General features: G+C 35.3%; 1 protein-coding gene across 1 annotated transcript in view; it reads right to left on the bottom strand.

Annotated features, from left to right (window-relative positions):
• SEMA3E (sema domain, immunoglobulin domain (Ig), short basic domain, secreted, (semaphorin) 3E) overlaps nucleotides 1-13,642 on the bottom strand; it is a gene marked incomplete at both ends in the record, with an annotated part of 45,653 nt that overhangs the window by 18,665 nt on the left and 13,346 nt on the right. Inside the window, 2 exons of the mRNA XM_010296670.1 lie at nucleotides 1,182-1,301; nucleotides 8,601-8,694. Coding sequence (XP_010294972.1) covers nucleotides 1,182-1,301; nucleotides 8,601-8,694 — 214 coding nt within the window. The remainder of the gene's footprint in view (nucleotides 1-1,181; nucleotides 1,302-8,600; nucleotides 8,695-13,642) is intronic.

Below are 13,642 nucleotides of genomic sequence, written 5' to 3'. Positions count from 1 at the left end.
AAAGCAAAGTTTGAGGCCATAGTTTAGAGAATTCTGTACTTAAAATAATGAAATCTTCCAGAGAGAAGAGGAGAGGAGAGGAGAGGAGAGGAGAGGAGAGGAGAGGAGAAAAATTTCACTTTCATATTGTGAACATCCGCCTGATTGTTGCTACCCATATATAGCCAGTCTAAACACTCAGTTTAGCAAATCTCTAAGTATTGGACTTAAGGTATATCTAAGCATGTTATAAACATATTTTAAAAAAAAAATTAAATCAAGTCTGAGGTCAGATTCATGTAGGGACTTATGCAACAGAACCCTTTTATTTCTTCTGTTTCTTGAGAAAACTGCCTTGAAATGTGAGAGAAAAAACTTCTATGTCCTTTCACTGAAAAGATGATGCTCACCATATGAATCACCATAAAAGGCAATTAGTGACTGTTCTTGCCAAACATTAGCAGTAATTATATCACTGTGATGATGAAATATTACAATACTTTTGGAGCAAAACAAATCAAGATTCTGACTCTTCATTTAACAGAAATTTCAACTCTCTGAAATTCATTTACATTTCACATTGAAGAATAGGAAACAATTTCTAAATTTCCCAGCATATGATTTTTCTCAATATCTTTCTTATGGAATATTTTAATTTTCTTCTTTAAGTTACCTGCTTTAACTTTCTATTTCGTGTAACTGTATGACCATTGTATGTTTGTTATTGTGCGTTATTGCATGACATCTTTTTACTACACAACTTTGCAAAGATTGAGTTGTTTTATTGCAACATAAAGACAAAATGATCTCATCTGGAAAAAAGGAAATTGTATTCTAATTAGAAGCTCCCATTAATTAAATAAAGAATTTAAAAATATTATTTTAATTATATCTGTTATATCATGAAATAGTATAGAATATTCAGATTATCGATTAAAAGCAAATTTTAAAGTGAAAAATGAAGAACTTAGAAGCTCTACTTGTTAAATCCAATATGTGATTAAAAGAAATGTTTGAATAGGTTCATCCTGGCAGGAGATTTATAAAAATTTTTGTGGAAAAAAGATAGTTTAAACAAATACATCTCCAAATGAATATACCTATGTATGAACAATATAATTTTAGTTTGTGGTTAAACAGAAATTTTCTAGTCATCCAAAACACTTCTGGTTCTATGTTCTTCCTTCTTCGCCTTCCCATACCTTTCAACAGGCGCTCACTATCAGGTTCAGTTCGGAGATGGGCCATGCGATTCATGGTGCGAAATAGAGCAGCATCTCTTCCCCAGTAGTCACTGTAGAGACCAGTAAAAAGTTCACCACCTGCAGACCACAGATTAAAAAAACAAAACCAAAACAAAACACATTGGTGATGCTCTACTTATTAATTTAATTACATATGACAGGAACTGCATTATGAACATGTCTTACTAGTATTTGCTCCAATTCAGGTAAGCACATGAGTCAGCAAGTTACATGTATCCTAAAGAGCATACGGGTATTTTTCCTGCCAGCACTGCAACATTTACAGTTGGAACAGCATGAGGACAAGAATTTTAAATTTCATTCATGGGCTTGGCTTCATTTTCAAAACTGACTTAATGACTTTGGGGTAGATTCACACATAAAACTTGAAGGAATTAAATTAACCTCTAACCCTATATGCCACAGTAACATCTGCCACATCAGGCACCTAAGTTCAAAGATCTCAAAGTCATTCAGTTAGTGCCTGGCCCTAGAGACACCTACCCTTTGTCGGCACCTAAATTTTCACCGGTCCAAAGACTCTGACCAGGGGATTGCTCTGAGCACTTCCAGATGTGCCCTGGTCTTGTTAATAAGCAGCAATATATTGCTTGCTCCCAGAACTGGAAAGGACCTGTTGGGTTTATGAAGAGCCAGAAACATCAGGAGCCAGAAAATGGGATGAAAATGCAGCAGCAGTGTTTCAGAGGAGGCAGAGTTAAGGAAAATACCAGTGATAGCTGCACCAAACCACTGGTTTGGGCTACGCTGCATGGATACAGCTCATACCTGAATCCACAGGGGAGTGTGGATTCGACCTCACAGGGGAGTGTTTCCTGAGCATAGTTATCAGATTTGGCTCTTTGCAAAACATGGTTGAAAAAAAGATGCGTTGGTGAAGCACATACTGAAAATACTGGAGGGCTGGGTGCAGTTATCTCCCCAGCTGGAGAGATAAGAAGCAGTACCTGCTACCTTAAAAGTGTTTTCTATAAACAAGCACATGTTTTATTAGGCTGAGGGCATTTTCCAGTCAGTCTACTGTTCCACCTTACCTGAAATAACTTCACTTTGGGTATAACTTGCTGGCTGAGGGGCTTAGGTGAGAAAAAGAGCCTATTTTATTCTGGTACAACAATAACTTGTTTTCATATCTTTAAAATATTCACCAGAGTAGGGACAGGACCTGAGATCTCATCCCTCTTGCACAACGGGCGATGAGTATTTTCTGAAAATTTTATGGGAACAGAAATTGGGTCCCATTTTCAAAGTGTTTAGGTAGCATTCAGAAATTAAAAAACACAAGAAAATATTAGAAATATGCTGACTGCAAATAACTGTTGAAAATCTGAATGTAATTGGGTACAACTGGATTATACATATGTTCAAAAATCCAGCCTATCTCTATGTGACGCATTTAAAATTGTGATATTGGATATATTTTACTTTAGTGAAACACCAGCAATAATTCTACCTTTTAGTTATGCATGGGGGCAATTCCCTTTTACTGACCCAGCATTAAGAATAATATATTTCATATCCTAGTGGACTTAGATTAGACATTTTTTAGGCCCAATTTAAGACGCAGTTATTGTCACTAGGTGGCATCCGTATGTTAGAAAATAACACAGAAGGAATTAAACTGCACAAGACGAAGGAAATAAATTATTTCAGGTTCGTCGTTAATCTGAGTGGAGGTTGCAGTGACACATCTTCCTAACCCCTAATCAAAATAAACATGACTGAACCATTCAAATAACATTTGCTGGCAGTTATTAAGGGTTACAGCAAAAGCAAGAATTGTGCTTGTTGGTCTCCCTCAAAGTGTGAATTTTGTTTCTCTCAAGAGATATAAATGAATTGAATGCTACCATATCTCTGAATAATGATGCTGAAAAGCTTGTAGTTTGGCAGCTGGGGCTGGTTCAGAGAACTCTGCTGATTCAGTGCTGAGTGCAGCTTTGCTTTAAGCTTCACCGTATATAGAATGGATATTGCCTTGTAAAATACATGGTGGCTACTTAGTGTAAAATAGTGGCGAGTGAAATAAAAAGTTAATATAAATTATAGCGTCAGTAGAAGTGAAGGTTACCAAAAACTAAGAGAGCTTTCTTTTTTAAACAACACAGAGCAGCTTAAACAACTTAATTTGCTAGTGTCTGAATAATGTTCCAAGCAATATTCACAATCCTAATTAATGAGTTACCTTAGTCATAAATCCCCCTTTAAGAATTCTGTTGGAAAAATATCTCAGACTGGGTGTTTTTTTAATAATTATCATTATGTGTAATACAAAACATGATGCTTTCATCCTTTCAACACTCTAGAGAATCTTGGAAAATGCATCAGTGCAGGGAAAATGATTGGTAGTGATCAGGATTAACATTTATAAGTCCAGATGTTCAAAAGTTTGGATATGAAGCCTATTCCTTCTGTTTGACATAGGTATAAAATGTCAGTATACGTAACTAACCTGCTGATATGGCATTCTACCATATACCAAGGAAGTTATAACTGATTTTATCTGTGAGATCCTGAGGACAAGAAAATGGAAGTTCCAGTCTTGGGTGGATGTTGTTGCATGAAAGATATTGTACAGATACAGAAATTAAATCTGATTTTTATCCTGACATGTTACTAAACTAAACATCAGACAAATATCAAGTGTGAGCAGACAGGTCACCTGGCCTACGGAAAATGATGAGACAATACTGATGAGTGTGACTGGCAAAGATCTCAGCACAAGAACATTCAACATAATTCTGAGATCTTTTGCACTTTTGACATTAAAAGGATCTTCTCTTTTCTTCTTCACACCCTTTTGCACATCCTTTAAATCCATGTTACAAATTCCGAACACTGCTAGGTTTTTACAGGCGCTGACTAATTCTAGATTTAGATACAACCTGAGATTGAGGTTTGAAAACTCATGGAAAGATTTCTACTCTTTTCTCCACTATTGAAAAGCTACTACTATGTATCAGCTCACTCCTGTCTTGGTTGCAAGGTTTTATACTGCGACATATCACACTGTTAAACCAGTATCTTCCAGTGAAAATCAACTGCAAATGGAGCAATTTCACTGACCTTCACCACTCCTCCCCTCTTCCAGTTTAAACTCAGTTTCACATGTATTTGGCAAATTAATTGCTGAAATTTATATTTTAATGTAGCCTGTTTAATCCTGCTAAAACAAGAATAGAAACTTTCTGTTTTCCTTATTTAAAAAAAAAAAAAATCCCATGGACCTCAAAAACCAGTTTTATCTCAAGTGGTACATGCATACTTTTTAGCTAGCACTCTTTTCAATCAAAGTTCAATTTGGACCACTTAAAAGATAACTTTAATTTTTGCCCTTCACTCAGAGCAAAATATTAGCAAACTCAAATATGAACTTTTCCTTCTAAAACCAAGAATTTCTAGATGACAAGCCTTAAAGTAAACCAGATTGAAACATGTAATTTAATTTAAAAACTTAATATATACAAGGGTTTTCTATAAATCATCTGCTTCCACCTTAGAAGTGGGTTTCTTTCATTTATTATTGGCATGCTTTGTGTACCTGCTTCAAATTGGAAGGTAATGCGAACATAAGCTATTATTCATCAGTAGCTCTTTTTGTGTAAAATCTCCATTATATCACTTTCTACAAAGTGGACTAGCTCTGTTATGAATAAAGGAGTAGAACATAATGAGTAGAATGAAAGCAGCACCTTTTGTGCATTTCTTTGACTGTCAGCCAGTTGTTACTCACGTGACAGCTGAAATCAGATTGCCAATTCACATTTTTAGCATGGGGTAATATTAACAGTAGGAAAAAAAAATTTAGAACAAATTAACTGCTTAACTGTTAAACTTTCTCCGTATATTTGTATTTGTTGTCTGTCACTCAAGTATTCTGTCTTCTGTTTTGAAAGAATAGGTATTTCTTTTAGTTCATTGTCTATGAATATTGTCTATATTTAGTTCATTGAAAATACAAAAATGCATGAAGCTTTTAAAACTGTAAAATCAGAAAGTATTATAGGAATGGATTCCCTGGATAGAAAAACATATTCAAATGTAGTTTAGATTTTATACTGTTTGATCGTGATATATTGCAAGTAACAAAGCATAGACATAAACTAATTTCTCAGGTTTCAAGAGCTAGTGTGGTCTAGTGTTAATCAGTGTGCATGATCTGATATCAAAAATAGTTTTTGCTATTGAAAGCAGATGGGAGAGTTCATTAGAAATCAAAGTCCAAAAGTTTTATATGCAGCTTATCTAAACACATACATTTTATTCAGCCTGTCTGCCATCCAGCATCTATTCTGTTTCCTGATGCTGACAATAAATTGCTAAAAGATAATTGTTCATAAATTGAACTTTTATGTTCAATAAAAGCTACTTTATCACTGGGGCAGATAACCTGTAATTAAACTTATGACAGCATGGATATTTAGTTTTAAAGCCAAGTCACGAACTATTGTTTTCTTGAAGTGGGTATTTTAACTGATGTGTTGAAAAACATGAAGAGATACAGAACAAGGGATTCTTTTCCTTCCTAAATTAATCTAGCTAATCTGGTTCTAATTAGTGATGGTACAAATCGTCTTTCCAGATCACATTTTTAAAAGCTTTTATACTTTTGTCAGAGGTATGAAAAGTTTCCTTGTTAGTCTAATTCTCACTAATTCAGTCAATAGCCACACTTTTGTAGGCTGCTGTGTTAATGTGAGTGGCAGAGGTGAAAGTAGATTTTGAATTGTTTAGTTAGGAGGAAGAGGAGGCTGGGATGTGAAAGCCTTTGTTAACAGGTTTGCATAAAACCTTTTCAAGGACATGCACATTGGCTGAACCTACATGGGACAGTGGAAGCAACTCTGGGGTACAGCCCCCAAGACCTTGCTGGCTCCATACCCGGAGCGGATTTCACTTTCTAAGAAAACTGGAGTGCGTGAAGAATAGGGGAAGCTCCAAGCATTGGAGAAAAGACTGGAAGACCAGTCCTGGATGGTGCATGGTGTAGCTGTTATCTCCTGTCGTGTGGTCATGGCCACCATGAGCTGGAATCAGCTTGGCTGAATGAAGGAGCATCCTTTCCTTCAGAATGCACTTGGCATTGAAGGTCTCAGTCTCATTTTTAAATGTCAATTAAAAAATCCTATAACATTATCTGTGATTGCATCTATGACTCCTACCCTTTTCAAATGGACACCTATAGAGATAAAGGATATACATTCTGGAGTCTAAGGAGCAGCATTAATTCTGTTTATTCTGTAAGGTGTGTCTCTGGTTAGTAGAAGCTAGTAGAATACAGTAGAATAGAGGGAATGCAAACTTCTTCACGGCATTTTTCCTAAGTGTTGGAAGTGTTTAATTTCAATAGTATAAAAAGTCTCAAAGCATAAATAAAATAACAAGCTTTTTGAAGAATGTTATTATGCTTTTAAAGTATCATTCTATGATCGCTTGAATGTATAGAATTCCCAATGGAGGCCTAGAAAAACAGCCTCTAAATACCTTTCAGAGGTCACACTAGTTTTGAGGAAGGTGTGAATTTGGTGTTGTATCAGTGATCTGATAAAAATGTATTATTTTCTCCTGTTAATCTTGCCACATTACAGAATTGTCAGCTTTATGAGATTAATTTTATAAGTCTTTGTGAGTGGATATCCAAGACTCTGACCAATATTTATCATGGAAGGGTTCATTTAATGGATTTCTCTTGCAGATAGAACTGTGAGGATCCATAGGACTTCCCATGATCAAGGCAAGCTAATGAATAGGCCAGAAACACAAGGACTAGCCATTAGTCTTGAAGTGCTCAGTGGGACAATCTGGCTTCCATTTAAGAAAATAAAATTCACATTGATCTCACAGTAGGAACATGATCAGGTTAATTTATTTACTTAGTTCTGTCTGAGGAAAGGTTGAGAAGGACTTCAAAATTAGACCATGAGGTTTCAGGACTACAGCAAATTCCATGGGACGAGTCTTTGTTCCCAGGCTGAGCTAAGGCTGGAATCTGTTAAAAATTGTAAAAACAATTTAGAAATAAGGGCGGAAGAAAAGCGTAACAATCTGTGCTTCATGGATTTTGGAAGGTCAGTCAAGATACAGCAGTTTTTTCTGATTCTTTCATGACTTCTTAACACACTAACTGTTCAGATTTTGAGCTGTGTTTTTTTAATGGGAATGAATGGGAATATTTTGATGAATTGTTACAATTTGAAAGATTTGGCATTACTGGTAAAGATTCTTCTTGTAAGTAATTTCTTAATGTAAATTAACAAATAAAACTACCACGTAAAAGTACATCTGTCGCTCATGACCAATACTGCCTTACCACCACGGGTGAGCTATATCATTGTAGTTAATAATCAGAGATTTTAGCTGTCTGATTTTAAGATATGAAGTCAAATGTAAATAGCAAAGTATACTAAAATCCTCTAACTTTTTTATCCCTGAAAAGTTGAAAATTTATTTGATCTATAGCCTTTTTTTTCCACCTTTCTTTCAATAACTATTCCTTTCGAATGCTATTTTTGCCAAAACCAGACATCACTCTCTTACTCCCTAAGTGTGTCTAGCTTTTACCCTTTACCTGCTGTTCCAGTTTATTTTTAGTCAACGTACTATAATATTGCCAAGACTGTGCTTGTTTGATCTCACGAAATGTTTTCAGGTAAACATTACGATGGAAAAAACATATGTTTTGCTAATCTACAACTTCAAAGGTCCCAGCCCTACAGTGATACACTTACCAGCAAGGCACAGAGGAGCACTGTCAGCACAGCTTTCTGGCACTGCAGGACTTAGATGGAATTTTATATTTATAACTCTTGAGTATAAGATGAACTCTTCTAACTGAGAATCACCAGTCTTGGATAGATTTTTTAGAAGGCAGCATTGGAAAAAAACTATTTTGATCTCAAAAGATGTAATTTATATCAACAATAAATGCTTGATATCATAACAGTTAAATTAAGATTTTTAACTTTAATTTTTAAGATGCTTGTTACTCAGATTACGTCTCAGTAGATGAAAAATAGTAAATTTTGTGTATTTATCTCAGGTGGTGTAAAACACTAATATAAACATATTGCTTTGCTTTGAAGGAAAGCAGGAAATTATTGTTTCCCAAAATACACAACAATCAATTACCTCTTCAGGATGGCACGTGTCATATAACATCTCCTCACGTCAGTGAGACACCCCTGCTGAAGTTAACGCTGCCTGGGAAGTAATATTAATGTGGGCAGCACCATGAGGATTAAGTCTGACATGTGGAAGGTTGCAATGGAAGACTGACAACACCTCAGTGTGCTGAAGAAAGAGACTCAGAATGACAGGTTGACAGGATCGTGAAGCTTGCGACATAAAGATCATTACCAATTAAGATGGAGGTGAAGGAAGAACTGGGGTCAAAAGGGCACCTGCCTCGTCCTCTCTCAAATTTGTGCGATTCCAGTTGAAACAGATGATCCTTAAAAAAAAAAAAATCACAGAAAACAGCATAAACCCTAAAGGCAAAGAAAGATGTCCTTAGAGAAGAGCTTTAATTTTGTTATACCTTTGTAATGGATTGACTTCATTAAGCAAAAACACAATTACTGTCGCTCACTGATGTACTAGCAAAAATTCACTGGGTTTCTACAAATAATCTTTGTGTGTGCACTGCCCGAAAAGAATCAGTAAAATGTGCACTAAAATTACACTTGTTTCATTTCTATAGGAGTAGGGAGTGAAGATTCCTCTATCTTTTCTCCAAATTCTCTAAACATTAAATAGATTTCTAGCCATGGAATGTATTTTCCCCCTTTAAACTTTTTTTTCCAGTAGTTGTTAAATATATCATGCTGTGTTGTCTTCTCTTGGTAGCTTTGAGATGTTTGTACCTCTTCTTCATAGAAGTATGTTTAGGAATGAATCTCTAATTATGGTTTTCAGATAGATGTGATTTCTGCAGTAGATTTAACAGAATATCGGTATAAAAAGAATATTGGCAACTTAGTTTACTTTGTCTGGATAAAGCTCGAAAGGCTGAGAAAGAATTTACAATTTAAATTTTAATTTGCAATGTTATATTTGTCCCAGCTTTCTCAAAAAAGCCCATTAATGTTTCATTAAAATATCAAGCACAATATTTTTTTAATTTATATATTAACAAAAAAGCATACCACAAAACATGGGGATGGGGGACAATAAACGGGTAAATAGAGAGAAAGCTATGAAAGCTTCATAAAAATATGCCACCCAGCCATCAAGTGTTTGACTAGTAAATATTTCAATAGTCTTGCAGTTCCAGTTCTGTGTAAGTTTCACTCAAAAATCTACTGAAATACAGATTATTTCAACATATGGGATAAATGTAACCTAGCTGTTCAGTAAACTAATCTGAGATTCACATTGCTAATATACTAAAGCAAATGTTTTGTGAGTCATAAAATTACATGTGACAGGACCCCAAACACCCCAGAATTTTAAGGAGGATCTGCCTGGATCTTTCCCCTACAGCAAATGTTCTCAGAGGTCCAAAAGCATTTCTAACCATAAAAATCATGTTTTGTTAGACCCGACTTTTCAGGTATGTATTACAATAAGTCCGTATTCACACAGAAAAAAGCTTGATATATCTAGACTGGACAAAATAGTGTCCTGGTAGCCCTTATTCAAGTATATGTAGTTCTTTCAGCCCTTATGTCTTTATAGCAGGTTCTTTTTTCTGCCGTTGGTGACATTCATTGTTGTAGCATACGCAGCTCGGTCTCTAGAAAATTTTGCTTTTGAGAGATACAGAAACCAGATTGTGCGTCTGCTCTCTGCAATGCTGTATTCCCCACTCTCCTTCAGATCTCTCACCTATGTCCATTCATCCCACCCTACAACCTACAGATCTCTCTCTTCCCAAGCAAGTGCAATTGCCCCCAAAAGCAATACTAATGTTCTCTTCAGGTAGGTCCACTCATGACAGTCATGCTCTCCTGAAAAAAACATAAAAAGACAAGAAGCAAAGAAGCAGAAGAGATACTGACCATTGCATGGGGTAAGATAATAATGAAAAAATATTTTTTTAAAAGGACAGAATGTGGGAAAGTTGTAGAGCTCTTAGTTCCAACTCATTGATGAATAATGGAATAGTTCTATGCTTTTCATTTGAAACAGTTAATCTTGAATTTGTCACGAAGCAGAAGAGATACTGACCATTGCATGGGGCGGAAAATGGGTAAGATAGTAATGAAAAAATATTTTTTTAAAAGGACAGAATGTGGGAAAGTTGTAGAGCTCTTAGTTCCAACTCATTGATGAATAATGGAATAGTTCTATGCTTTTCATTTGAAACAGTTAATCTTGAATTTGTCACAAACCCCTGCCCTTCAAAGCATTATTCACTCCTTAATCCCCAGACCAGCCAAGCTGAGGTACCTATTTTCCATTCCCATCTGTCTAAATAATACATGCCATTTTGCTGTAACTTCTGATAAAAAAGTAAGATGCCCGTTAGTTAGAGAGCTTCCATAAAAATGGCATGTAACACAGAATGCAGTTCTGGAAAAAAAACCCATCTGTTCCCCATGTAACACAGAATGCAGTTCTGGAAAAAAACCCCATCTGTTTCATGTCTATTTTAAGTGAAAAAGACACCCCAAAATAAAAATAGCAAACAAAAACCACACAAAATTTAAGTAATGATCCTAAACCCAGAAGGTAACAAGGCATTCAGAATTTGACCTTGCCAGAAGCTCCTATGTTGGCCTAATGCTGGCACGTTGGTGCCTGATGTTAAAGCTGATGCAGCAGAAAATAATCATCCTGGGTAGGGACGGGTAGTGCAGGAATATTATTTTCTGCTGTATCAGCTTCAGTTGTACATCAGTAGTAACTACTCCCCCTCTGTTGCGTAAATGTCAAACAACAAAGAAATATTTCTCTGTGTATGGAAATCTCAGCCCCATTCCATACTTTTCAAACATCACATACGAGGTATTTTTCAAAACTAAATACCATAACAATTTGGGTCAAAACTAGGAAAAAAAAAAAAAGAGTAAGGAGAACTCAGGAAGAGAAAGAAAAACCTTGTGAAACTGCATAAAAGGACTAGGAAGTCATCATCATAAATATGATGTAAAGGAAATATTTCTAAAAACAACCTGACTGTCAAATGTTATTTATTCGGGTATTAAAAATAAACTTACTCATGGAAAAGTTTCTCTTCTGGGATATCAACTAAACGTTGTCAATGCATCAGTTAAATAAAGAAGAAAACTCCTATTTTTAGAGAGAAAGGTGTAGAAGGAAGTGGAGAGATAAACTGAGAGTTAAAATTTAATAGATTTTTCTGGTCTTAATGTTTTCTGTTCCCTTTTCCCCACAGTAAAATAAAACTGGATTTGTGAATTAAAAGAGAAATAACAAATTTAAAACTGATTACAGAAAAAACGTACTCTGGTAAAGTGATCAGGTGTGGAAACAAAATTATTTTGAAATAATACTTGAAGAAGTTGTGTTAACCATACTTTGTGGTTTGTGGCGTATGGCTCATATTTCATCTCACGTAGGGAACAGAAAGTGAAATTTTTGTGTTGTAGAATAAGACCTGATCCCGCCAGGGCATCACAAACCACACTTCGTATTTAGGTCTTCCCCTGGTAAAATGCCACTGATACTCCGACCAGGAAGGCTTGGCTGGTACAGGAGTCTTCCAGATGATGTGGAAGGATTTTGTGTTACTGTACACCAAATTATAATATCACAATGAAAAAGCTACTAACGTAGCTAAATGTTCCCCTGAGAATCGGAATTAAATCAATGGTAAAGATAAACCCATCCCTTTTAACATTCATGACATGAATGTGTTTAAAGCAGCTAACTGCATGACCATGGCAGGAAAATGCCAGGCAGTACGCACAGCATCTTTGCATTACCTTCATTTTAACAGCTGGTATTGCTGAATAAGGATACTAGCTTAAATATATAATCTAATGCTAATACTGAAGGTAGACAAAAATTTGGATTTCAGTGCAACTTGCAGAAGTTTCTAAGTGGATCTCACCAGTTTTGATATAAAGCAGGATGTGTATCTCATAAATGCTTGCAGATGCATGCAACTGTCTGAAAAGTCACGGAAAATGCAGGCAATGCCTCCTCCAAGAGAGATTTTCCACCTTCACCTTTTAGGACAACATACCAAATATTCCATGGTTGCAATAAGTTATTCCCATCACGGGGGCAAGTAACTGAAGATCATGTGTTAGATGTGTCAGCCTCCATGGGATGCCATTTTAAATGAAATAAGCGTTACACATTAATAATCAGTTTGAAGGCTAATACCATTATTCTAACCCTCCTTGCTGTTTGTGACATTGGAATCTCTTGAGAAATGTCAGAAAAAAACTGACAGTTTCCTCACAGATTATCCAACGCAGCAATTCAACATTGCAATTTATTTTATGGACACTTTTCAGTGGTTAGAGTAAAAATTATGCAAAAACACATATAGAGGGCTGGGAGTGGAATTACAAATTTCTACATGTAGTTTGGGAAAAGAAATGGGGCTCTGGGTTTGATTTATGATACCTATGACTCAGGAAATATAATACACTTTCAACTATTATTAAAAAAATAACTTTTTTTTTAACATAGAAGATATTTCCAAGGGCATCAAGCATTTTTCCATTAACCAGATATGAATTGATAATTTTAGACAATGAAGAATAATGTAGGCTATCATGAAAGAAAAGGTCAATCAGAGCCACTAAAATTTAAAGACTGAATTTAACTTTTGTTGCAGAAAATTGCTTTCTCTAATGCCAAATGCTGCTTTGCTCTGGTTCAAGACAGCATTTATGCATGTGACTAATTTAAAACATATGCTTACTTCCATTCCTATTCAGCAAAGTACCTAAGCCTATTCTCAGTGTTAATAAAATGGCTCTATCTTTTAACTCAATCAGGGATTTAAAAAAACAGAGGCTTTGGTTGCATTTTTCTATGATATTGTTTTCATGAGAAAAAATATTTTTATTTTCTGTGAAGGGATTTTTTTAAACTTCTATTATTTTCCACGTAACAAAAAGAGAAAACATAGCATACTGCCATTTTTTAAAAGGAAATTTAAACCATTTCAGAACCTTTAATTACACACCTATCTGTGTATGTATATGCTCCAACAGTATAGCCAAGGTCTGCTGTCCAGGAGACCTGTGCCTTTTTGTGGCTGGTAGTTTTTTTGGTTGTTTTCCAGTTTTTTTTTGTTGTTTGGTTGTTTGTTTTGTTTTAAGAAGTCCACGTTACTTACATTATGGGATGATAAATCATATTTAGAGTGCAGATTTTTGTGAATATAGTTTTTAACACTGGCTATACTACTCACTGTAGCATACTTACTGTATAATACTTATTTACTTACTGTAAATCACTGGACAAAATTCATT

The sequence above is a fragment of the Phaethon lepturus genome, unplaced genomic scaffold, assembly GCF_000687285.1.
Source record: "Phaethon lepturus isolate BGI_N335 unplaced genomic scaffold, ASM68728v1 scaffold4001, whole genome shotgun sequence".
Taxonomy (NCBI): Eukaryota; Metazoa; Chordata; class Aves; order Phaethontiformes; family Phaethontidae; genus Phaethon; species Phaethon lepturus.
The sequence above is the reverse complement of the archived record's forward strand: the minus strand, read 5'-3'. Positions and strand labels throughout refer to the sequence as shown.